This window comes from Planococcus citri, chromosome 4 (genome assembly GCF_950023065.1).
Source record: "Planococcus citri chromosome 4, ihPlaCitr1.1, whole genome shotgun sequence".
Classification (NCBI taxonomy): Eukaryota; Metazoa; Arthropoda; class Insecta; order Hemiptera; family Pseudococcidae; genus Planococcus; species Planococcus citri.
The window spans coordinates 64,417,223-64,443,945 of record NC_088680.1 but is presented as its reverse complement, the minus strand read 5'-3'; the positions used below and the strand labels follow the sequence as shown (position 1 = coordinate 64,443,945).

The following is a 26,723-nucleotide window of genomic DNA, read 5'->3' as shown; positions in this document are numbered from 1 at the left end:
CGAAATTTACGCTGCATTCCAACTTAACCACTCTATCAAGTCGACTGCTAGAGGGTCCAAGTCATTTTGGAGCCTCTAGCAGATTTTTGAAAATTCTTGGAGCCTCCAGTGGATTTTTGAAATTTGGAAATTTCATCAAATGAAGTTGGAAATCCAAAATTCACGCTGGACTCCAACTTGACCACTCTATTAAGTCGACTGCTGGAGAGTTTAAGTCATTTTGGAGCCTCCAGCACAATTTAGAAAATTCTTGGAGCCTCCAGTAGATTTTTGAAACTTGAAAATTTCATCAAATGAAGTTGGAAATCCAAAATTGACGCTGGACTCCAACTTGACCACTCTATCAAGTCGACTGCTGGAGAGTTTAAGATATTTTGGAGCCTCCAGAAAATTATTGAAATTTGGAAATTTCATCAAATGAAGTTGGAAATCCGAAATTTACGCTGCATTCCAACTTAACCACTCTATCAAGTCGACTGCTAGAGGGTCTAAGTCATTTTGGAGCCTCTAGCAGATTTTTGAAAATTCTTGGAGCCTCCAGAAAATTTTTGAAATTTGGAAATTTCATCAAATGAAGTTGGAAATCCAAAATTCACGCTGGACTCCAACTTGACCACTCTATTAAGTCGACTGCTGGAGAGTTTAAGTAATTTTTGAGCCTCTAGCAGATTTTTGAAAATTCTTGGAGCCTCCAGAAAATTTTTGAAATTTGGAAATTTCATCAAATGAAGTTGGAAATCCAAAATTCACGCTGGACTCCAACTTGACCACTCTATTAAGTCGACTGCTGGAGAGTTTAAGTCATTTTGGAGCCTCCAGCACAATTTAGAAAATTCTTGGAGCCTCCAGTAGATTTTTGAGACTTGAAATTTTCATAAAATGCAGCTAGAAAGCTAAAATTCATTCTGCAAATTAATCTCAATACGCTATGAAGTCGACTGTAGGTAAATTTCAAGTCATTTTGGATCCTCCAGCGACCTTTTGAAAATTCCTATAGAGCCTCCAGCAGGTTTTAAAAATTAGAATGCCTCAAAATCTGTACGAATCAACTTTAGCACGTACTATTCAGAGTAAATTGCAACTTTCCACCTAAATTTGATGAAATTTTGTGGACATTTCAGGTTTAAAAATCTGCTGGAGGCTCCAGAACTGCTTAAAACGGTTTGAAACCGTTTCCAATCGATTTGGCAGGTCGTAAATAGGGTATATCTTATATTTCAGCTTTCTAGGTCAATTTAATAAAATTTTGATTTTTTCCTCATTCTTGGCATGATTTTTAAAAATTTACCAAAAATCGAAAAATGCACTTTTAGCACTAGACATTTCGGCTGATGATGAATTTTTGCATACTCTTTCGATCTAGCTTAGCCCAGCTCGAAAAATTTCGTGCGAGTCCTTTGCTGGAAAACAAAATCTGCGATTTTGGCTGACCTAGTGACCTGTCAGTCAAAATGACCGCCACTTTGTTGATAAGGCCACCTTTCTTTAAAAACTACTTTGGTTTAAAATGTTCCTCAGGATATCCCCTATAAGAAAAAAGTTGTCCAGAGGTTCGTCGGGGAGGGGTCCGGGAGGGGGGGGGTGAATCATTAATATACAAAAGAAAAATTCGATTTCAAAACCACATTTTTTTGTTGAAAAAATGTCCATTTTTAATTCCAAAAAATTATGATTCCTAGATTTTCAATTCACCAAAAATTAAAAAATTCACTTGTGCAGCTGAAAAATTCAATCTGCAGGGGTTTTGAAATATCCCCCCCCCCCTCCAAATCCATTTTTTCCAAATCAACGACGGAGACTTCACCTCAAAAACAAAAATCCTCTTGAATCTTCCCAGGTAACTCAAAAATTTAAACTCAGATTATCTGGGAACACCTATTAGTAGAGTAGGTATGACAACTTTATCAAGTAGGTAACATGATATTTACCGCTGACAGTAATACATCTTTCTGGCAGTGAGACGTCCTTTGGTTTTTGCGAAAGTTGTATATAAGCACCGGTTTGTTCTTTGATCTGTTTAATGTAGCTGCCACCTTTACCAATGATCATACCAGCTGTCGTATTGGGTACTAAAATTTTAACCTGTAACAACCAAAATGACCGCATCAAGTTAGTCATTTGACAGATATACGAGTAGTAGTGGGATAAAAACTATTCATAAGTAGTCGTGTCAGAAGCACTCACACTATACATATAACCTGGTAGCCAGAGGTACATTGTACACTGTACAGCGAACAGTACCCATTCATGTAGGATTTGAAAGTACCTACTGAGATACATCAAGTTACCAAAATGTACAATGTACTTTACTTGACCTATAGCTGACTGTATAAGAGTAGATACATGTACAATATTGTAGGTACATACAATCGAGGGTCGTACACTTATTTCAGACAATTAAACACCAGACCATCCAACAGAGAGATGCGAAGTACTACATCGAGTAGGTATTTTTTTTTAAATTTCATTCCTCAGATATAGGTACGTACCTTAAGGTACTTACTAAAAACTGTAGACAGCATATTATTTACATTTGCATTACTGTTGACATACCTGTTTTTCTCTTTCTGTCATTATTGGCTCGACTACTGGTTTCGTAACGTCAGGTTTTTCTCGAATTTTTTCCATAATAAACGTCAACACGTCCATGATTGATTCTGGTGAATTACTAGAGATTATACAAACTCGTTCGGTTGTACCTTGAATCGAAATAAAGCAAAATATCAGCACGAGTAAACACAATATTTTTTCCCACACGCAGAAATTCTGTCAGTAAGATACTTCAGTTCAAAAATATTCGTGCGAAAATACAAATGTACATACCAGGATAGAAATCGTTCGATTTCGACATCTTGACTTTGGCATGTTTCTCCCTCTGTAATTGAGCAATTGTTTCTCCTCCTTTACCAATAATGGCGCCAGCTGCCACGCCGGGCACCAGTAACTTAAAATGATAGGTTCCAGCTTCGCTGTCTGTGAATAAAAATTGAAAAAAAAAATTAATACGGTGCTAGATACGAATAGGAAAAATAAAAAGTTCAAATGAAAATATGCAAGTCACTTTAAAATGGATTAAATTACAAAAGCGTCAGTTTTTTCCTTTTGGATTGTTTTAATGCTTTCATCAATTTTAAAATTTGGTAAAAAAATGCTCAAAAATTCCTAATTTTAGGGCAATGAATATTTTTTGAACACTAAGATGCACAACACTGAATAAAATTTGAAAAAACACATTCTCAGAAAATTTTCATCAAGTTGGTTCAGTAGGTAGGTACCAATAATTGTTACCAATTTAAATGAAATTCTAACACTCTAGAAACTAAAAAAGAACCTGTGATTCAACAAGATCATCAAAACTATGATCAAGACCAATTTTTCAACAATGCAATCTTTTTTTCGTTTTTTTTAAATCTCACAAAAATGGCGTTCAATTGATTCAACATTTCCTGAAAATATTTTAAAATTTTTAAAAATGATTTTCGACCAAAGCTGAAGAAGGATAAGAAGGTTGTGGTGAGAAATAAGATTTTGAATAGGTTTGAATAATTTTTCATACAATTTTGCCTGATTCGTGATTTTTTTTTTTGATCAAATAAATTGAAGAAAGGGACGAAATGCTTCAAAAAGCTGGAAAATCATAATTTCTACCATTTTTGAACTTTTTGAGTTCACATGAACTGAACTTCTTTGACCCCCCCCCCACAGCAATTCCGTAATTAGCAAACCTCAGAAGCTAAGTACCTAATAATTTTGATCTGATAGAAGCCAATTTTGGTGGGGGGGGGGGGGGGGTTGATCGAACCCCAAACTTAAAAAAAAAACAGTGATTTTGATTAAGAATTTTGGAAGGAAGAGGAGTAAAATACTTACACTAACAATTTGAAAAATCAAATTCAATCTGCGAAAAAGATTTTGATCCGAAAATGAGCTATAAAAAAAGTATACGTGCCACAAAATTTTCAAAACCCATAAAAATCGTACAGCACAAAAATTGACTCAAATTTCCAAAAATTTTGGGTCACACAATCCACCTCTCTCTTCTCCTTCTGGTTTCAACGAGGCCACACAGGATTTTCTCATTATTAAAATCTCCCAAAGATCTATCATTATAATTTTTTCAACACTGACAAAAATGACAATCATTTTTTTTTTAATTTGACGATTTTTTCCAAATTCCATCCGAAGAATATTCTCAATTATCTTTGACCATTTTTTTATAAACCTCCTGATAATTTTTGAAAAGATTGATCAAGCTGCTTATGATTGAGATCAAACATCAAAAAACTGATCACTCGAAAAAAATTGATTTTCAAAATATTGTTTTTTGGGGAGAAAAAACGTGATTTTTTTCAATTTTTCTAAAAAAAAAGATCGAGATTGAATTTTGAAAATCGAAAATAAATCGATTTTTGATTAAGTATGATTCATTTTTTATTAAGAGGTATATTTTCGAGGTGAAATTCAATTTCGAACAAAGTCGATCATATGGTATCGAAAATCGCAAAAAATCGATTTTTGTGGTTCGATTCATTGATTTTTTTTGTCATGATTGATTTCTGATCGGGAAGTCTCGATATTTTTGAGGTTGAAATTTGATCTTTCGTTTTAAACATGATCGATCATATGGGCTTGAAAATCACGAATGAATCAAATTTTGAAGTTCGATTAATCGATTTTTCATGTTCCATCGTGACTAATTTTTGATTGGAAATTTCAATTTTCTTCAATTTATCTATTCCTCATTTTCTCATTTTTGCCTGTAACTGTTTAAATTTTAATCTACCACTCAATAATTCAACATCATTGGATCAAAATAACAGAATCATCTTGAGAATCTCTTGCCAGTTTTTAGCCTCGGATTTCACTTGCTTCTGTATTGGTCTCAATTTTAAGGAGCTCCAGCTCCCCCCTCCTCCTGAAGTACCTCTCATTTCCGAATTATTCTTCAGAACAGAAATTTTCAAGACCTCATTTTTCAGTCAAAAATAAAAATATGCCAATTTAGCTGTTTCAGAAGCGATAAAATTCAAACTTCTTGTACAATGAGTTACATTAAAATCAAAAATAAGGTTTTTAAAACCACACCGAACCGAATAATTCAGAACAGCAGAAGACGTAATAAGGGGACAGTTCGAAACACTACAAGACCTTCAAAAAAAAAAACATCTCTGTTAATCCTAACTCAGAAACACACAATCTAAAGTTATTTCACATTGTTTTCAAATTTTTTTTTGGGCGAAGGTTACTCGTAACTTCATTTGCTAATCAGTGTTGGCAAAGTCGACGAAAATAAAATTACACAAAGCTTACACGAAAGGGAAAAATTCACTGAGCGATTTTACAACAGTGATCCTATCCGGCTTGTACCAGAAATGTCATAAATTTCCATCAACAGAGGGCGCCAACTAATTTTTCTAGGTATTTCGATTTAATTATTGAATTTTTTATTTTTAATTAATTAATAAAAAGTATCAAGGAAAAATACAATGTATGTGTACAATTGTACCAATATTTGTAATGTTTTTTTTTTTTTCGTATGTGTAACCTCGAAAGAGGTGCAAAAAAAAGAACAAAAATAATGCATAATAATGCATACCTAGAGGTATGTATTCGGTACCCTTTGTCTTAATTATTACCAGTAACAAACTAATAAGCACCTATCAGTGGAAATAATTGTTTATAGACTAAACTTTCAACTGGTTCTTTTTCATCGTGAAAATTATACGTAGTAGGTAAGGTTAATTGAGACGTTGATTGTCGGTGATCGTAATTTTGTTGTGAACATTCGTATTCCGTCATTCTACTGTTAAGTATCTACATATGCCCACTTTTCACAGCAAGTTGTAATTTTGTAGTAAAAAAAAAAAAAAAATGTAACGAGAAGGTAAAAAAAAAAAACAAACAACTAAGGTACTCGAGTAGCTGTTACACAGTCGTGTTGGAAATTCTATAGTGTTACGAATAGGCAGCATAATAATTATCCAACTGTTACACATAAATCGTACGTTAGGTAGGCCTACTCGCGTACACATTTATGCAAATTGTAATTCCTAATACTGATTAATGCCAGCTGCTCAGGTCAATCAAAAGTGTAGTGTAAGTCGTCGTAGTCTAGGCAACACAAACGGAGCAGGTACCATTCATTAAATATATATCGATACCTATAACACCTAATAACATTAGGTACCTAGTAAAAACACGAATGGGAGTCGTTAAGGAAATTGTCACAAAATACGCTAGGTGGGTAGAGGTACGCAGACCTAGTCACCTATTTTACTGAATTATGTAGTCAGAAATGGGTCTGTTGGATAAGGGTGATAATCGAGAGTCATCTTCCTCAAGTGTACCTTATCAGTGATCAGGAATTTAGATCGATTTCAAGGACAATGGATTGATCCGTCTTCTTCTCAAAATTTTTCCATCGATGGTTCAAAGTCGAAAAATGTGTGCTTAACAAGTTCTCAATATTGAATCATTACAATGTCAAATCGCCAAGCTTTTTGCCCCTGGGATTATTTTCTATGTGAATAGACCATGATGATAGATAACGAATGGCGCAAACTGCAGTTCTTAAAGTGCATTTTTAGAGGAAATAGGACTAGGGGTGCTCAACGTTTTGAGGAAAATAAGGTCATGAAATTCGAGAAAGGTTAATTTGAAAACTACAGCACAAATGGTACATTTTTGGAACTTTTAGGTACCAGTTTGTGCGCCTATGTGAAGAGCTTTTTGAAGATGTGATGAAAATCAGTATTACCATCTTTTTGAGCGCCAAAAATTGACTGAAAAAGTTGAAAAAAGTATTTCTTCAAGGCGACCACCGTGCTCAAAAATTCTGAAATTGGTGATCAATGAATCAAAAAAATTGGGAAGATGTTTTCTCGTATTCTAGATTTAAAAATTCCACAGACCACCAGAAAATTCTATTTCTCTCCCTGGACGGTTGAAATTGCAGGAATAGACATATTTTCATCAATTTTACACCATAAGTATTTACAAAACAAAGGGGTGGGGGAGGGGTCGGTTTAGGTTGAAAAGTTGAAACCCCCTCTCCCCAAATGCATTTCTAGAGCATATAACGGATGTACATACCAAATTTCAGCCTCCTAGGTTAATATGAAGAGACTCTAGGGATGACACAAAATTCAAAAACCTGTTGAAAAATATGCAAAATTTCACTTTTTGTAAGTAGGGAGGGGTGGAGAGGGCCGAGAGGGGTTCAAAAGTTGAAACCACGAAAAGACACATTTGGGGCACCCAGCCGATGTACACACCAAATTTCAGCCTCCTACGTTAATTTGAAGAGGCTCCAGTGATGACACAACATTTGAAACCCGTGAAAAAAATGCGCAAAATTCCATTTTTTTGCAACTATGAAGGAGGGAGGGGAATTGAAAAGTCAGCACCTCCAAAAGGAATACCCAAGACACCCAAAGGACCAAAGGACATACATAGCAAATTTCAGCCTCCCACGTTAATTTGAAGAGGCTCCAGTGATGACACAAAATTCAAAAAGTCAAAACCCATTAAAAAAATATGCAAAATTCCACTTTTTTGCAACCACAAAGGGGCTAGGAGGGATTGAAAAATCGAAACAACCAAAAGGCACATCTTGAGCACCCAGCGGATGTACACACCAAATTTCAGCCTCCTGAGTTAATTTGAAGAGGCTCCAGGGATGACACAAAATTATTGGAAACCCATTTTAAAAAAGGCAAAATTCCACTTTTCAAAAACAATGTAGGAGGGGGGGGGGAAGGATTGCAAAGTCAGAACTTCCAAAAGGAACATCCCGGGCATCCAAAGGATGTACTTACCAAATTTCAGCATCCTAGGTTAATTTGGGGAGGCTCAAGTGATGATACAAAATTCAAAACCCGTGAAAAAATATGCGAAATTCCACTTTTGTGCAATTATGAATAAGGGGGGGGGGGGTTGAAAAGTCAGAACCTCCAAAAGAAACACCCTGGGCACCCAAAGGATGTATGTAGATACCAAATTTCAGCCTTCTAGGTTAATTTGAAGATGCTTCTGCGAAAAAGTCAAAACCCGTTAAAAAATATGCAAAATTCCACTTTTTTGCGACTATGAAGGAGTGGAGAGGGGTTGAAAAGTCGGAACCTCCAAAAGAAACACACAGGACACCCAAAGGACGTACATACCAAATATCAGCATCCTAGGTCAATTTGGAGAGGCTTCAGCGATGACACAAAATTTGAAACCCGTGAAAAAAAGGGCACAAAATTCACTTTTTTGCAACTTTGAAGGAGTGAGGAGAGGTTCAAAAGTGAAACCATCTAAGGGAGCATCTAGGTCCCTCCCATCCCCTCCCCCCTAATGTAAATGTCAAGTTTTGGTCTTCTCTAGTTTAATTTGGAAAGGAGGGGGCGTGACAAGTGATTTTTCAAGGTCAAAAAACTGGTTTTATCCCTTCTAAATTGCTCCAAGAAACTGGTTTTTGGATATGTTACATAACTTTTGATTTTCTATTGATTAGCTCTTAGCCTCACTTTTTTGGTCTTTTTTTCAACTTTTTCTACCTTCTCGCAAAAATTTGAACATCCGCAAATTTTGGCCTAAGGTCATCCCTACTCAAGTCAGCTGATTTGTACGCCAAACTGAGCCAAAATACCAAATTTGAGCAAATTTTGTTGAAATCCCTACAATTGAGATGATTTTATGTTCTGACAAACAAAAAAACAAAAAAAAATTACACGTAATGGTAATGGACTTCTGTGGCCCTAAAACGAATTCTGTGATGGTCCACTTCCAATTCCAAAATCATGATAGGCTGTGTATATGTATAAGCCTTATTTTTCCTTTGTTCTGAGAAAAGGTAGGCTAAAAAGTTGGTATATTAGCATTTTATATCCTCCTAGCATTATATTCAAAAAGTGATTTTAAAAAACGTGAGAAGTGCAACAAAAATCTACTTTCAACAGCATATCAACGATGTTGAGTAGAGTTGATCAGTTGAACTGATTTCATCAGTTCTTTCCCTTTGAACATGGAGTAAAATTGATGAAAATATATCAAACCTTTCAGCAAAAAGAAATAAAAGAGATTCGGACCAAAACGAAAGAAGAAATTTGAAGAACCTAAAAAATGGTACAAATACAAACTAAGTATTCTAAAGAAGACAGAAAGAAAAGCAGAAATGGAACGTTGATTATTAATCAAAATTAATAATTTATACCTAGAAACATTAACGACTTGTAAAAGTAGAAATGAAAACTGAAACCGTTCAACTCTCTGAATAAAATATTAAATACTCGAATAATACTGATCATCATTGGAAAACGATTCAAAAAGTATTCAAATTGCGTTGAAATCCATTTCATCATTATTTAATTTTTTTTTAAATTTTAAATGGCTAAAATATTAATTCAAGACTGAAAAATACAGTTAAAAAAACTGAAAATCACGTTTCAAATCGAATCAACTTTTTAAAAGTAAAAACAACGTTAACTAAATGAAAAAAACGTCCACCCAACGTTGTTCTTTCATTATATAATTTTCCTCGACTATTTTGTAACATATTTCAAAACACATCCCGATTTAAAATTCAGCAATTCATGATGTGCTCCGGTATGTGAAAACTTTCCAAGTTTTTAACATAAACATAATAAAAACCGTACATAAAACGAGACTAAACACCACTTCACCTTAAGGTTTATTCTTTCCATATGCAATATGATTAAAATCAACCTAAAGAATACAGTTTTATAATACCTAATTCGATTTAAATAAAAAATTAACTACGAAAAATATACGACATGGTGCAATATGCAATATAGGTAATATTTGCATTACTCATTAGACGAGACTTTTGCCAAAAAATAAATGATTGCGGAAATGAACGACTCAAGGTGTGAAATTTTGAACATGTAAAATACAAGACAGAAAGTACATAGACGTGAATATCGAGCATTCTTTCTATACGAAAGTAAATAGAATAAATCGAGACAACGTTATACAGATAAGACAAGTATTTCACTGACAACCATTTATCAAATTAACATTCATATTTTTTTTTTTTGGTATGAATTCGACGATCTCTGCAAAAACACAGAGTTATATTTACAAAACACATCGACGAAGGTGGATTATTTTTACAAGTAAAATATGTACCTATGTAGGTGAATATTTAAGTATGTCATGTAAATTATTTTATATATTGAGTTAAAAGTTTAAACATTCAGTTCAGTTCAGTTTCCAAATGTACATCAGTTTATCAGTCAGTACATAAGACAACGGTTAAAGCTATAAAAAAAATTGTATGTTTCGTAAATGTGAGTACAGTGTTGATAGTGTGTGAGTGCGTATGCGTAGAAAGGTTACTTTGTATTGGTATCATGCATAAAATGTAAGTACACCACCTGAGTATGCAAATAAGTAAATAAGTATTCGTAAGTAGCGAATGAGTGGACAATGTTGCCAGTTAAGTGTAAAATAAACTTATTACAGTTCACGAGTGGTTGCGAAACACAGTGTAAAATGATGTAAAAAAATACGCAGCCAATGGATTTTATCAACAAAACGAATTAATTAATAAAGGTTGAAATTAACACGTATAAAAGATGGTTTCGAATATTACCTGCGGCATAGTGAGATTTCTTTATCACTCCATTTTCAGTTTCATTTTCCAAGGGTCTTTTTCTCGAATCAAGGTTATCAGGCGAAGAACTAGTGTCCATATTTGTTTCACTAGCCACTAAAGAGTCGAACTGCATTGCGCACCACATACGCCGGTAGTATTGATCAGGGTTACCCAAACAGCTGATTTCCCCCAACGCAGAATCAAAACCAAATTGCGAACTCGTAATAAATTGCATTCTCATCGATTTTTACCTTTTTATGGTGTGAATTTTTCTCTTCCTGTCTGGATGGCTGATATGAATATTTTTAAATGTTTATTTTTTATTCTCGGGTTCTTGCTTTTTTCATCGGGTATACTGGGCTGTATGGTGTGTGAAATTTACATCGAGATGAGCAACCTGTACTGATGTAGGTTTACCTATAAAAAAAAATGTACGGATAGGTAATGATATAAAATGCGAATGAAAAATATAATGTTGTTATAATAATCCATTATTTTATTTCAAGTTATAAATAAAAACAGGGTAATAATTCGAGACCAAGATGTGTTAAAAAATTGTAAAATTTGTATAGGTCAGGCCTATACTGAAATTAAGATGAGCAATTGAGCATCGAAGAAAAGCATCTCTAGATCTGAGTAATGTGGATAAAAAATGTTGCTTAGTTATTTTCAAATATTGAAATTTAATTAGTTCAATATATTTTTAAAAAAATAGAAAATTCCTCACGATTTATCAAAAATGAAATAAGAAGTTAAAAAAAATGAATGGATTCGTGAAAAGTTATAGGTATAAAATTATAAATGCTTGAAATAAAAATAGCCTACAAATTGAAGAAATATGCCCGAAAACAGATTGAAACGTGTGAATTATCATGACGAGAAAATTATTAAAAAATTCCCCAAAAAAATATGCACCAACATGTTCCAATTAATGTAAGGTTTATTCAACTCGGAAACTATCAGTTACCTATACAGTAAACATCCAAATACCTACATGCGCACTTTGGACCAAAACAGAATAATAAGAGCCTACATTATTTTATTCATTAATTTTTTTAAATAGCAAGCACATTTAAACGTAACGATATTATTTTTATATAGGCAAAAATTAGTTTAAAAATGTGTGGAATAGCAGGTTTTGATAGATAGGTTTTAAAAAAAGGTTGGCAACATTGAATGAATAGAATAGCTAGATGTAAGTTCAATTTTTTTATTTAATGGTGAATTGTTTCCAACATCTATTTTCTGCTAACTCAGCATGAAAAAATTGTCGTATAATAATTGCAAGTTTTAAGTTGAGAATTTTCAATTCACAGAATTAGGTTGGCAACATTGAAGTGCGTCTTCAATTCATTCGAAGTTATTGCCTTCATTGTGCCATAATTTTAGAAACAAAAATCCCAACTAATTGTCAATTTTATTCTTTTTTTTTTTTTTTTTTTTACTTTTTAGTAATAGAGCATGGGGATGGGATGAGGACCCATAAGGCAGCCTCTAACAAAGGAAAAATCAAGAGTTTTGAGGAGATTTGAATTTTCCAAATAGATACCTACCTAGTCTAAAATTGACATTGATAGGTATTGAAAAAAAAACACATCGTCCTTATCCTTGAAAAACACATTACCTATTTCGGATCACATTTGAATAAAATCACATTTCAAAGAGAAGATACAATTTTAGCATAAGAAGGTACGATTAATAATATTAATTGGTAATTTATTTTTTGGAGGGATCATCACCATTTTTGTCTCAAAATTCTAGAATGGGTGATATGGACGTTGCAACTTTGAGAATCATCTTACTAGATACATATTTCAACTACCCACTAAAACAATTTGAGGTTTACTTTAAGACATGATCAGGGAAAAGTAGGTCTATTTTTGAGCCTCGTATTTAAAAAAGGAAAAAACTGCCCCAAAATCTCAAAATATGTTCGTGATTGGGTATTTACAACTCATGGGAATGCTCAATTTCTAGGTTAAATTTCGACTTTTAACGAGTTTTGAGGGTCTGCAGTTTTGACAATGCTGAGTGAGATAAGGCATATTTTTGGAATCTATCATTATTTCGTTTTTTTAAAAATACCCCAAAATCTCGAAATGTGAGATTAGGCTACTATAAATTTGGAAATCTTCCTTTGGATCGTATTTCAGCTACTGTGGCGGGTTTTGAGGATCATTTTCGACATGAATGGGGAAAAGTAGGTATATTTTTAAAGCCCATATTTTTTCAAAAAAATTCCCCAAAATCTCAAATTATGCAATTGAGAATTTACAGCTTTGAGAACCTTCTTTCTAGATCATAGGTCACCTACTAAGTACATGAATGGGATAAAGTTGACATATTTTCAAGCCCCCCTTATTTTTTTCGAAAAAATTTCCCAAAATCTCAAAATGAGCAATTAATTGAGCACCTACAACTCTGCCAGCTCTTGTTCATATTACGACTAGATACTGACCAGTTTTGAGGGTGACTTTCAACATGAGTATATTTTTGAGTTCCATATTAAAAAAAAAAAAAAAAAAAAATGCCCCAAAATATCAAAATGCTGAGAGATTGATTAGCTACAAATTTGAGAATATTTTATCTAGGTAGGTCATAGCTCTTGTCAAAGGGAAAAGAGAAAATTTAATAGTATTTTGACATGTTTTTCTAAGAAAAGTTTGACCTAAAAAAATAGGTACTTACAATTTTCCTCACTAATATCAAAATTGAGCCTCTGAACGCGATTTAAATTCATTTAGGTAGGTACTTATTGCATATTAAAATTGGATTTTTGGAGAAAAATTCATCAATTTTATAGTATCTACTTACCTTTAATTTTTGGACAAAATTTTGGAAAATTTAGAACCTCGTAAGCCCATCAATTTTCTATTCGTTTACATGAAATCATTTTGGAAGGTACCCTATGAGCTCCTATGCTTTGAGGGAAAAATCAGGTAGGTAGCCAAATTAGTGACTGAGTGACCAAACACTTTCTTTGCGAGTTTATCTATGTACCTATCTGGAATAAATATTGGTAGGTAGATACTTACAAGTACCTAACTGACCATTCAAATTTTTTCATCTGTTTGGGCAATTCTGGACCAATCTTGGAAAATTAAAACCTATAGGATTATCAATTTCCCATTCATGTCACTGAAATTTTATTTGGGACCTGGATGGTTTTTATTTTAAAACTTTTCGATTTATTTTCCTTCTGTTTTCAGAAATTATGAATTTTATTGCATTTTGTTTCAAGCCAAGACTAAATAAGTTGATACAAAAACCCTTTATCTCATTTCAAAAAAAAAAAAATACAGATAAATTTTTTTTTAGCTTTGACATTTGCTATATTTTTCTTCTAACCATTCTAAAAAAGAAAAAAAAAACTCCTCGTTGAAGGTGTAAGAAGAGGGTATGGAGTGACTTTGTTTTTGAAAAATGTTATTTATATACACAGCGATGTTTTTCTACGCAACCCCCCTCCCCCCCCTAAAAAAAGTAAAAATGAACAACCACCTCGTTTTCTTTCAATTTGTATGGTAAATAAATATTCATGTAATCTAAAGCAATAAGAAGTATCCTCCTTTCCACTATTTAGAATGCTCAAATGTCCAAAGGATCCCTGACACGTTTTCCAATTTTATTACTTTTTTTGAAAATCATCAGTCACAGCCAAAAATACCCCAAGAGAGTGAACGTTTCAAAAATTGTAAGTACTTACTTGATCATTTATGATTTTGAGCCATTTAAATTTTGCTCAAAAAAAAAAAGATTCAAAAACAAAGATTTCTAAAGAGTAAGTAAATAAAAACAAACCATATATTCTGCTGGTAAGAAAATTCTGTGCTTTAATTTTTTTTTTTTCATAGGATCCTTAGTTTTTCTCAAAAATTGATCGTCTGGATCAAAACTCTGAAATTATTTAAAATCAAATTTTCGAAAACGAAACAAAGGTTCTACTAAAAAAATTACAAGAAGTAAAATTATTGCGGAACAAAGAATTTCCCACGTCTTGTATAATGATTTTTTTTCAAAAAAGAGGGTTTATTTTTGCGATATTTTGAGCGAAAGTTGGAAAGTTCCACTTGATTTAGTTACCTCTAATGTAAAATTTAAATTATTTCAGTTTTTTGTTGAAAAAAAAAATCTTTCTTAGCACTCAAATTTTAGGTCCCACTGTACTAAAATACCCTGAAAGGAACAAATTTTAAAAGTAAGAAGTTTCACGCTCTGTATCTTTTTTTTGTAATATTAATTTTGTATTTTTTTTTCAAAAATCAGTCCATATTATGGTGAAAAATTTGAAATCACAAAAGATCAATTCTGGATCAAGAATTCTACAGAAAAGTAAAAAATAAAATAAAGTAAAAAAGATTCATTTTTCTTTAAGACGTTTTGTTTTTTAAATAAGTATGTTTAGCAAAAGTTAAGAATCCAATTTGAATCGATTGTTTCTAAGGTGAAATTTAATTTTTTTCAGTTTTTTCATCACAACAATGCAATGGCATAGAAAGCAGAGGAGGGGTGAGATTTTCGCTGCAGGTGTATGCATTTGGTGGTTCATTATCAAATGTAAAATTTCGAAAAAAATTGATCAATCAAGTTGAGTTCTTTTATAATTGTTGATAAAAATATCTTCCCCCTCCACCCCCTCCCCCAAAAAGATTTTGGGAGACTGAGCAATTTTACGTTCTTTAATCATTTTTCTCATTTTTCTCCTAGAACCATTTGTTTTTCTCAAAATTGATTTTTTGTGATGGGAAAATTGTAAAAAAAGTATGAACACTCAATGTCAGTTCAGCTCGTCAACGTCAACTCCAAAAGCTCGAGAAGAATAAAGCTTCTTAAGAGAAAATAAATCATAAGTATTTTGTTGGTGAGAAATTTTGTACTTTACAAATTTCGTTTCTTTCTCATTTGTTTGTAGGACTCTTCGACAGGTTTTTAATTTTCCAAGATTGGCCCAAAAATACCCAAACAGATGAAAAAATTTGAATGGTCAGTTACTCGTAAGTACCTAATACCAATATTAATCCCAGATGGATAACCTCGCAAAGAACGTGTTTGGTCACTCAGTTACTAATTTGGCTACCTACTTGATTTTTCCCCAAAGCGTAGGAGCTCATGGGTACCTTCCAAAATCAAGCTTAATCTCATTTGACAGTTTCTGCAGGATTGTGTTTGAGCATGAAATTTATCATTTGCTAAAAGTAATTTGTGTTCTCTTAGGAGCTTTGTTTTTTGGATATTTCGAGCAAAAATAGTTCCAATTTTTTAACGTCCAAAAATTTACTCATTAGAAATACCGAGAGCAGGAGAATTTTGAAAACAGCTCAGGTTTGCTCCTGAAAACCTTGGAAATTCAGTACACCTCTGCTTTCTATCTTTTCCATCAAAACGACAAATTGAAGGAGTCAATTTGGTCGAAAAAAGGAGAATTTATGCATTCTATAGGTAATAATCATCACAATTTTCAAAATCTTCAAGGAGAATGAGATTCAGGGTCTTCCAAACATAATAATTTGTAGTTTAAGTAACTCAATTATTAAAAAAAAAAAATCAATTTAACCTCAATAGTCACTGAAAATTTCATTTTTCTCCACAGAGGAGAACCTAAAATTCTAATAAACAAATTTCCTGAGAAATGAGAAATTTTCAAGAAAAAAGAAACAGCTGATCAAAGGTGTCGGATTATATGAATCTGAAAAATCAGATTATCGCAGTTGTTTTTCCACGTTTATCCAAATGAGAGCACGTAGAGGTCATTTTATCAATATCTCTACACATGGGGTCTGAAAGTTGGAAAATGACGGTCACCTTTAGGAACTGGAATTTAAAAACTTGAAAATGCAATTTCACCATTTTTATAAAAAATCGCTAGGTACATCACTTGAGTGTTTGAAATTTGAAAATTCAATCCAATGCTCCTCTTTTACAGAATAAGATCATTTTTAGAAGTATTTCGAAATAGTTTTAAAATATTTTCTAATGTTCTGGAAAATTAATAGGAAATTTCGAGTAACACTTTATTAAAATATTACCTAGGTATATCAAAGATTAGGGAAAGGGGGGAGGTCTTATGAGGATTTCTTTCGTAAAAAATCGACAATTTCTGCGAACAATGAGACCACGTGGGTGAATAAGAACTATATAGGTAGGTATACTTTGCTCAAAACAGATTTCTTAATATAAGTAGGTAAGTAGTACTTCTAGATAAAATAACTTATTGTCTTATCTAGTCACATTGGACTTTTACTTTTCTAAATTTGAAACTGTTTTCATAATAATAAACATGCATTTATTATAGCTTTCTACCTTTTAGCAAAATCATTCGATGGGATCAATTTATCGCTTATTTTCTCCTTTATCAACAAAGGTAGGCATGTACCTTAAACGTACTGGTCTTTTTGGCGGTTTTTTCGTATGTTCGTTGATTGCTGCATATTTCAAAGAGTTTCCTTTTCCTTTCCCAGGATCATTTTGTCACAATATACACAATTTATATAAGTTTAAAAACAGTAAATTGAGTTACTTCGTTTGATTTTTTTACCTAAAACTGGTAAGGTATTTGAAATAACGATTACGATTATCGACTCCACATATCACAAAAATGTTGTTAACAACGACGAAAAATTTCGAACGATGATAGTAAATTTTCTCGATGATGTACGCGATACCTACACATCGACTCTCGGATGCAATCGATTGTCAAGAGAAAGACGAGACGTACCGGTCACACAGATCGTAAAGCGACGGCGACACCGACATCGAAATGCAGCGATACGCAGGCTGATCGTATTGTATACGTACTGTAAATTAAAAAATTATTCGTCGAATAAGAAAATAAGTTAATATACGGTATACGGCGGCAGGTAGGTATGAGTTGGGTACGTTTTATGCGGTGGTATTCAAAAGCGAGTTTGAATAAAAGTATTTTCTCGCTATTAAAATTACATTTCTGTAATAATATCTCACAACTGACATATATAACCTTGTCCTACACAGGTATAATGTACTTCAATCCAAACCTGATGCTGTTAAAAAAAGCCTTGAAATTCGCTCGAAGATGGAAGGGGAATTAAGTATAACTGGTACACTAAAAAAGTTTCAAGTTGCTTTGCTACTGTGTTTTAAATTACGTAAGATAATTAATAAAGATCGTTAATTAATCAAACTTAATAAACAAAAAAATTGATATAATTAGCTAACTAAACGAAAAGTTTTTATCATTGTGATAATTAAGCGCACGTTGTTGATAATGAAATATCAAACGAGCATTATATACGAATACGATACGTTTACCTACCTACGTAAAGCCAAGTTCCCTACTACGTAGCGAATATCGAATCTTATTCGTATTGTATCATGTATGTACGTTCGTGCACAAGCACATGTGGCCTGAGTAGGTATTGATAGTACGGTGGATATCGTGTTTGAGCCCTTGATATCAGATGATCGAGACAAGAAGTGGGTATAGGCTACTAAGAGATCTGCAAATCCACATGTGTAGTTCAGGTTTAGATGTAATAGACTAAAGTTCAACATGAATAATACCTGTAACTATTTAGTTATCTACCTACATACGTTACGAATAGGAACTTTAAGATAGGTATTTAGGAAAATCCCGAAGTAATGCTCAATTGCTCATATGAATCACCCAAAGACTGGGCGAAGTGGAGAGTAATTATTTCTAGGGGAGGGAAGGAAGCATAAATCACAAAATTCTGGAGTGTATTCATTTAAATAAAACATCGTGAATTTTTCAAGTAGATAACATTTCTCAATGATAATCAAATTGACCCGAGCAAAGCGACAATTTGAAGCTTTTAAAAATGCACAATTAATCAAGTTAAAGAAATAAAACACTTCGATTTTAACGATGAGTCAATTTTTCCATCCTTGAATATTTATTCAAAAATAAATCAAAAACCACTTTTCAGAGGCGAATGAAATTTTTTGATTTTTGACAAATTTTTGAATAGTTTAGGTAGGTAGGTACATATTTACCACAAAAAAAGATGGAAAGAGCATAGCCGGGTAAAATAGCTGGGCAATTGGGCCCTGATCAATTTCAACCTAAAAGATGAAGTTCGCCTTCAAAAATCGATCATGCACAAAAATAAAGAATCAATTTCAGCTTAAAAAATATAATTTTTCCTAATCAAAAATCGAATAATCCAACTTCAAAAAATTGATTCATTTACGATGTTTGATCAAGTATGATCAATGAAGTTTGAAATAAAAAATTAATTCAAGCCTTAAAAATGGATCTCTCTTTAAAAAATCAATCACGCTGGGAAATTATCAACTTCAACAATCGATTCATTTGCGATTTTCGATTGAAAAATCGATTTTTGTCTCAAAAATAGAGTTCCTCATCAAAAGTCTATCATTTCCCAAAATCGACAAATCAAACTTCAAAAATCGATTCATTTTCGATTTTCGATTGAAAAATCGATTTTTGTCTCAAAAGTAGAGTTCCACATCAAAAGTCTATCATTACCCAAAATCGACAAATCAACCTTCAAAAAATCGATTTATTTTTGATTTTCGATTGAAAAATCGATTTTTATCTCAAAAATAGAGTTCCCCATCAAAAGTCTATTACCAAAAATCGACAAATCAAACTTCAAAAATCGATTCATTTTCGATTTTCTACCTCATAGTATGATCGACCATGTTCGAAGTAAGAAAATCGATTTCAACCTCGAATATGAACTCCTTGATCACAAACCGATCATGATTAAAAATCGATCGATCGAATTTAAAAATCAATTGATTTTCTGTCCATTGATTGATCATGTTCCGAACAAAAAATCAATTTCAGCATCAAAAATAGATCTTACCATTAAAAATCGATCACGATTGAAAATCGTTCGATTTAAACCTTAAAAATCGATTTATTGGAAATTTTAAATCTCATATACTTACTCCATCATTTTCGAAATGTAAGATCAATAATATTAATATAAAAAATAAACTCTCAATCAAAAATTGATCACGGTTAAGAATGGTCCAAATCAAACCTTGACAATCGATTTATTAACGATTTTCGATCCTGTTCATGATCGATCATGTACAAAATGAACGATCAATTTCAACATCAAAAGTTTACCTATTTACTTCTCGATCAAAAATTGATCATGATCAAATATCGATAAGTCGAATCTTAAAAATCGATAAATTGAATCTCATTCTCGATCAAAAATTGATCATGATCAAATATCGATAAGTCGAATCTTAAAAATCGATAAATCGAATCTCAAAAATCGATAAGTCGAATCTTAAAAATCGATAAGTCGAATCTCAAAAATCGATAAATTGAATCTCAAAAATCGATTCATTTGCGATTTCTGATCTCACAGTATGATCCATCGTGTTCAAAATGAAAGATCAATTTTAAACTAAAAATAATGTTCTGGATCAAAAGTCGATCATGATCTAAAAAACGAATAATCGAATATCAGAAATCGATCCAATGTGATCGATCCTGTCCAAAATCAACGATTATTTTCACCCTCTAAAATACTACAATTTCCAACTACTTACATAAAAATCAGACGTGGTCAAAAAATGATAAAACTCCAAAAATGTAGTATCACAATCAAACCCAAAAAAATCGATTCGTGTCTCGTCATCTCGTGTCCAATTTTTGATTTCATCATAATTTGTTTTCTGTTTGGCAAAAATAGACTAAATTACGATAATCTTCTCGAAAAGCGATTTCTGAATCTCGATTTTTTTTATCAATCGATAGATTTTATGATTTCTGATTTCGATCATAAAAATTTTTAACTCGATTGAAAATTGTTTGACCTAACCTCAACAGTCGATCCATTTGCGATTTTCGATCCCATATGATCAATAAATAAATAATAAATAAAATCTGAATTGGAGATCAATTTTTGCCTCAAAAATAGAATATTATCGAAAATCGATAAATCAAATACCAAAAATCGACTCATTTTCGATTTTTGATCTCATTCAAATTCGAAAAAAAATACGATAGGATTGTAAATGTCATGTCAAGAAGTAGGTGGGTATAGAACTTTCGATTCATGCGAATCATTACCTATACCTAGTTTAATTAAACGCAATATTGGCCAGGTAAGATATTTCATAGTAGGTAGGTACCTATCTTGATTCTTTGGTAGATATCGCATTTTCAACTTCACTGATATGGGTAATATTATCAGATACGAATTTTAAATTGGTTTGGATAGGTAGTTGATAAGGATTAAAACTAATACTTAGGTAACGTATTTTTATACTTGCAGATGAAAACTGTGTTTTTTCAGGAGAATGAAAACATTAAGAATTTTACTTCTTGCGACTCTGCCGATTTCTGCTTTCATATGTACAGCTCCAACGGAATTTGCAATAACAGACATAGATTTAACGCTCGTTCATAATCAGACCTTGAAGGATGCAATTATCTCAAAGAAAAAAATGGATAAGGAATTTGAGGCTGCTGATGTGTCGGCAGAGGTGAGTATAAGCTTATACCTATGCTTATTGAACTTTATAGTGCATCACTGTAGGGTCCTCAATCCTCAATTTATATTGTAGAACTCCAACCCTGTGACTTGTGAGCATGGCCTACCTACCTACTCTACAAATAGGTTCATTATAAGAATTGGGTTATTCGTAATGCTTCTTATTACCTACCTACCTCTCCTTTATACATTTTCAAACAGATCCACAAACACATGTATTTCCATAAACGTCTTCTCGATGGAATACTAGATGAGAATTTGAAGAAATTAGTTGAAAATGAAATACGGAGTATTTACCTGTCACAATTATTCGCTATGAAAAATAAAGATGAAGAAATAAGGCAACTTCACAGCAAATTATCCCAAGCGAATAAAAATATAGGATCTCTAAACACATCCTTGGTAAGTTTAACTGTTCGTTGTAAAAATACGACTCGACTCCATTAGACCAAAGTTGTGGCAACTTAATTTAATTTGCTTGATGCTTGATTGTTTCAATGTGTTTACAGATAATTGCAGCCAATTTCACCCGAATCTTAGCATGTCCCGCTAATATTCGATTTACTTTGGAAATAGCTTCTACTATGATGCAAAGTTTGTCATCTAAAGCTAGAAGGGACGCAATTATATTGCATCTAAAAAACTTGACGACCACTAGAACTAATAATGTTATACGAGCTATAAATCATTTGAGTAGTTTAGCATATACATATGAATTGCATAAATATAAATCCACCACTGAAAAAATTCGAGAGGTTTCCAACACCAAAAAAAACTACAGAATGAATTTTTCAGAAGCATTTTCCATTTTAAAAAGCAGCTTTATAAATACAAACGTCTCGAAAATTACTAATGGCACCGACATTATATCCCTAGTTCATGATCTCATAGATTCAGCAGACGAAGATCTCGCAAGAGAAAAATGGAATCAGGAAATAATGCCGAAGTGGAAACTGCAACCGGAAAAAGTCATCACAACGGACGAATGCGAAGATATAAGAAAATTAGTGACTTATTCTAAAGAAGACCTGAATAGACTCCAGACAAACAAAAATGCTCCATATTTCACTTCTAGAAAAGAGGTGAATTACGCCAACGCTATACTGGAATTGGACTGTTTGTACGGTAATCAATACAATTCGGAAATTGAAAAAACCTGCATCTGGATACTGTATACGGAAACCGAAAGACCGGAAGTCCAACGTATTGTGAGTAATTTAGAGAAAGATTGGTCGTCGCAAATGCCAGATGAATCAAGAAGAATCGGCGTATTCTGCAGCAAATGGCTGCAATTATATAACGCGGTTTCGGTCGCATTTCATCATAAACCCACACTTTACCCAGCACTTTCGGAATGTAAACCACGGTCTGAGGATTATGAGATGTTTCTAGAATACTTATTGATTGCATACAAAGATCCATTCATGATCTATGCAGCTCGTTCACTCATGGGAATAACAGAAAATTATAGTACGCCTAATCCCAAGTAAGTCCCCTGATGTAAGTCCGATACCCATGGCTGAAGGCTGAACTGACGACTTTGAAAAGATGCTCAATACTTAATTATTGTTTCCCTTTGGCCATTAAGCCAGTTCAGATTAGGTATACTTAGTCAAAATTCAGCTATTCGGGCTTTGCAAATCGTATAGGTAATTTATTCAGTACAAAATGATAAAAATTAGTCCTGAATTAATTACTTAGGTACCAACTGTCCAACTCCTTCGCACCAACAAGCTCTTTCTAGAGCCTCCAGCGCGATTTTCGATTCTCCAGAAGACATGGGTATTTTACAGTAAATTACTCAAAAAATTGATACTTTACAGTAAATTACTCAAAAAATTAATAATTTACAGTACCTACATTATTCAAAAATACGTATTTAATTTATGGTAAAATACTCAAAAATAGGTGGGTCATTCCTCGTCAATTGGACCAAGAAGTGGTAGGGGGTTTGGCGATTTTTTTGAAATTTTTCCTGTCCGAAGGGATGACTAATGGCGCAAATCGCAGCCCTCTAGCCCATTTTTAAAGGCAGGCAGGAAGTGTCAAAGTTTTCAGTGAACCTAAAATATCATCCATTTCAGAAGTAGATTACTCGATAACCGCGATACCTACCAAAATGGAACATTTCCCCATAGTTAGGGGTTTTTGAAGGCTTTTCGGTGATATCATAAAAATCAGTGTTGCCACCTTTTTTCGTACAGAAAATTAGCTCAAAAAGTTTCGAAACGTAGTTTTCATATCGTTCCGACTCTCAAAAATTCTGAAAAAAATATATATAGACAACTTCTTATCATGCTGAACAACATATTAAAAAATGGGTATGGTACTATGTTTCAAAGTTGATTTAAAAAAATTTAAGTTTGCGAAAAAAAATGAGATTTTTTGATTTAAAAAATTGAAAAAAAGTTTTGATAGGTGAAGTTGACTCATTTGACCCCTTACGTATCTGTTGAAAAATTTGAAAAAACCCTTTCACTCGATGAAATGAAGTATGAACTCTTCACAAAAAATCAAAATTCGAAAAGATTCAAAAAATGAACGAATTTTTTTTGTTGTGAGTGTAATTTTTATCAACTTTTTCATGAAATACGTCAGAAAGAGGTCAAAATAAGACAACTGAATAAATTTAAACTTTTTTTGATGTTTGGAATTGAACATTGAATTCTTTCAAATTTTGATTTTTTTTGTGAAAAGTTAATTTCATCGAGTGAAAGGGTTTTTTCAACTTTTTCAATAGATACGTAAAAATAGGGGTCAAATGGGTCAACTTCACTTATCACAACTTTTTTTCATTTAAAAAAAAAATAATTCTTGGTCCAATTGACGTGGAATGACCCAAGTAATTTGCAATAAATTACTCAAAAATTGGTAATTATTGGTAAATTATTCAAAAATAGGTACCTAATTCACTTTAAATTACTTAAAAATACGCAATTTACGGTACATTACTCAAAAATTGGTAATTTACGGTAAATAAATTACTCAAAAATTGGTAATTTACGGTAAATTACTCAAAAATTGGTAATTTACAGTAAATTACTCAAAAATTGGTAATTTATGGTGAATTACTCAAAAATTGGTAATTTACGGTAAATTACTCAAAAATTGGTAATTTATGGTAAATTACTCACAAATTGGTAATTTACGGTAAATTACCCACAAACTGGTAATTTACGGTAAATTACTCAAAAATTGGTAATTTACGGTAAATTACTCAAAAATTGGTAATTTACGGTAAATTACTCAAAAATTGGTAATTTACGGTAAATTACTCAAAAATTGGTAATTTACGGTAAATTACTCAAAAATTGGTAATTTACGGTAAATTACTCAAAAATTGGTAATTTACGGTAAATTACTCAAAAATTGGTAATTTACGGTAAATTACTCAAAAATTGGTAATTTACGGTAAATTACTCACAAACTGGTAATTTACGGTGAATTACTCACAAATTGATAATTTAAGGTAAATTACTCACAAATTGGTAATTTACGGTAAATTACTCAAAAATTGGTAATTTATGGTAAGGTAAATTACTCTAAAATTGATATCAGAGTAAATTACTCAAAAAACAGCATTTTACAGTAAACCACTAAAAATTGGTAATTTTGGTAAATTACAGAGTGCCCAGAATCAGAAATATCGTGAACTCCTGGAAAAGTTTTTTGCCAAATGTTTCGGTTGATCACACTGAATGATAATAATGATAGCACATGATTGGTTGTTAGACTAAAAGGTGATAACATTGCACCAATCATATGCATTTATTTCACGTTGCCAACCTATATTTTTAATAAAAAACTTTCTTTGGGGTTCACGATATTTCTGGGTCTGGGCACCCTGTACTCAAAAATAGGCAATTTAAAATATAATTCAAAAAAAAAGTAATTTACTGTAAATTACTCAAAAATTGGTAATTTATGGTAAATAACTCAAAAATTGATATTTTATTGTGGTAAATCACCCAAAAATCGGCATCTTACAGTAAAGTAAATTACTTAAAAAATTGGTAATTTATGAGAAGATTAGTAAATTACTCAAAAAAACAACAAGTTTACGGTAAGATTATTCTAAAATCGGTATTTTACAGTAAATTACTCAAAAATTTTGTAATTCAAGATAAATTACACAAAATTTTATACTTATGTAATTTACGATAAGTTTCTTGAAAATTGTTATTTTTTGATAAATAACTCAAGAATTGGTAATTTACAGTAAATTACTCATTAAGTCATTAGTGTGTAACTCATTTTTTAAAAAATTTATATTGTTTAAATATAGTCACAATATTATTTGAATTAAATAATATTCAAAATAATTACATGGCCAATTCTATACCTGAAGAGTGATATTCCAAAACTAGCTTTGTCCATTTTCACAACTTTTCAGGAAAGAGGAAAAACACTAAAAACAGTTTTCCTTTAAACAGGTAAATTGGCTTTTTAGGCGAGTTTAGCACTTTATTTGGGTGGGTTTATGATGTAGGAGTGTAGGTATACATTTCATCCACTAAATACTGCTGAAAAAAATTTCAATAAAAATGGACAAAGCGCGTTTTGGAACATTATTTTTTAAAAATTTTTTAGTGAATTGGCTATTTAGGTGAGTTTAACACCTCATTTTGGTAGGTTGATGATATAGGAATGTGAGTTAATACTTCATCTACCAGGTACTGCTGAAAACCCAACTTCGATAAAAATGGACAAAGCGAGTTTTGGAATATCACTCTTCACCTGTTTGACGAGTTTATCCAAATGTTGGTCAAAAAAATACACTTGATGTGCCTGCCTGAAACTCCGCTTGAATGTGGAAAATTTAGGCATTTCTCGATGGTTATCGAATGATTTTAGGTATTTTGTCTGTCCAAAATCTTCAAGACGCTGATCCGCCTCTAGCATCACTCTGAATTTCATGCACGTGCCACTGCATGACTTTTGAAGACTTGGGAGGATAAATTATGTAATCTATATTTATCATCTTGGACTTTTTGAAGCAGGGAAAAATTTATCAATTTCTGAGATATTCTTGATTTAAGTAAAACTACTTTCCTTGCAGAGGGAATATTACACCGATGTTTTGAAATGTTGATCAACAATCAACATTGAGGACCATTGTATCCATGAAAGTTTCGATTTTGAAAATAAAAGTTTTTTTGAATCCTCTTTCCAACTTTTCCAAATTCCTATTTTCCTTCAGTGAATGCTTATTTTGTCTTGAATTATATGTTCAATAAAGTTTCTAGCCTTATTACAGGACTTATTTCTTTATCAAAATACATCGTTTCTCAAATTCATAACATTACAGGGTGAAAAGCTGATGTCTAGGTCTTTCCAGATATCGGTGAAGCTACTCAACTCAAGTCGATTCTTCATTTTGAACATGATTGATCATATGGGATCGGAAATCCAAAAAAAAAAAAACAAATTTTGAGATTCTATTTTAACTGATTCTCGATCGAAAGCTCACGGTTTATTCTTGTAAAATTCTTCTCTCCATAAATTTTTGGATCATCTTAAGACTTCAGATAGTTTAGGAGGTAAAATTATTAGAATTTAAATCCCCCTCTTCCACATAATATAGGGTAGAATGGATCAAAAAACACGATTTTCACACCAGCACAAAAAAAATACACGTACAC

The 26,723-nt window shown here is 32.3% G+C and overlaps 1 protein-coding gene across 4 annotated transcripts in view; it reads right to left on the bottom strand.

Moving 5' to 3' along the window:
* Positions 1-17,548, bottom strand: part of pasilla (RNA-binding protein Nova-1-like protein passilla) — a 32,687-nt gene extending 15,139 nt beyond the window's left edge. Inside the window, exons 1-6 of one of the 4 annotated variants that reach the window (XM_065363229.1) lie at positions 16,901-17,543; positions 10,852-11,017; positions 10,598-10,779; positions 2,824-2,973; positions 2,554-2,699; positions 1,929-2,082 (exon numbers count right to left, since the gene is read on the bottom strand). In XM_065363229.1, the coding sequence (XP_065219301.1) occupies positions 1,929-2,082; positions 2,554-2,699; positions 2,824-2,973; positions 10,598-10,745 (598 nt within the window). In that variant the 5' untranslated portion in view covers positions 10,746-10,779; positions 10,852-11,017; positions 16,901-17,543. Of the gene's footprint in view, positions 1-1,928; positions 2,083-2,553; positions 2,700-2,823; positions 2,974-10,597; positions 11,018-16,900 lie in introns of all 4 variants that reach the window. The other 3 variants (XM_065363228.1, XM_065363226.1, XM_065363227.1) reach the window with 3 other exon arrangements.
* Positions 17,549-26,723: the final 9,175 nt, after the last annotated feature.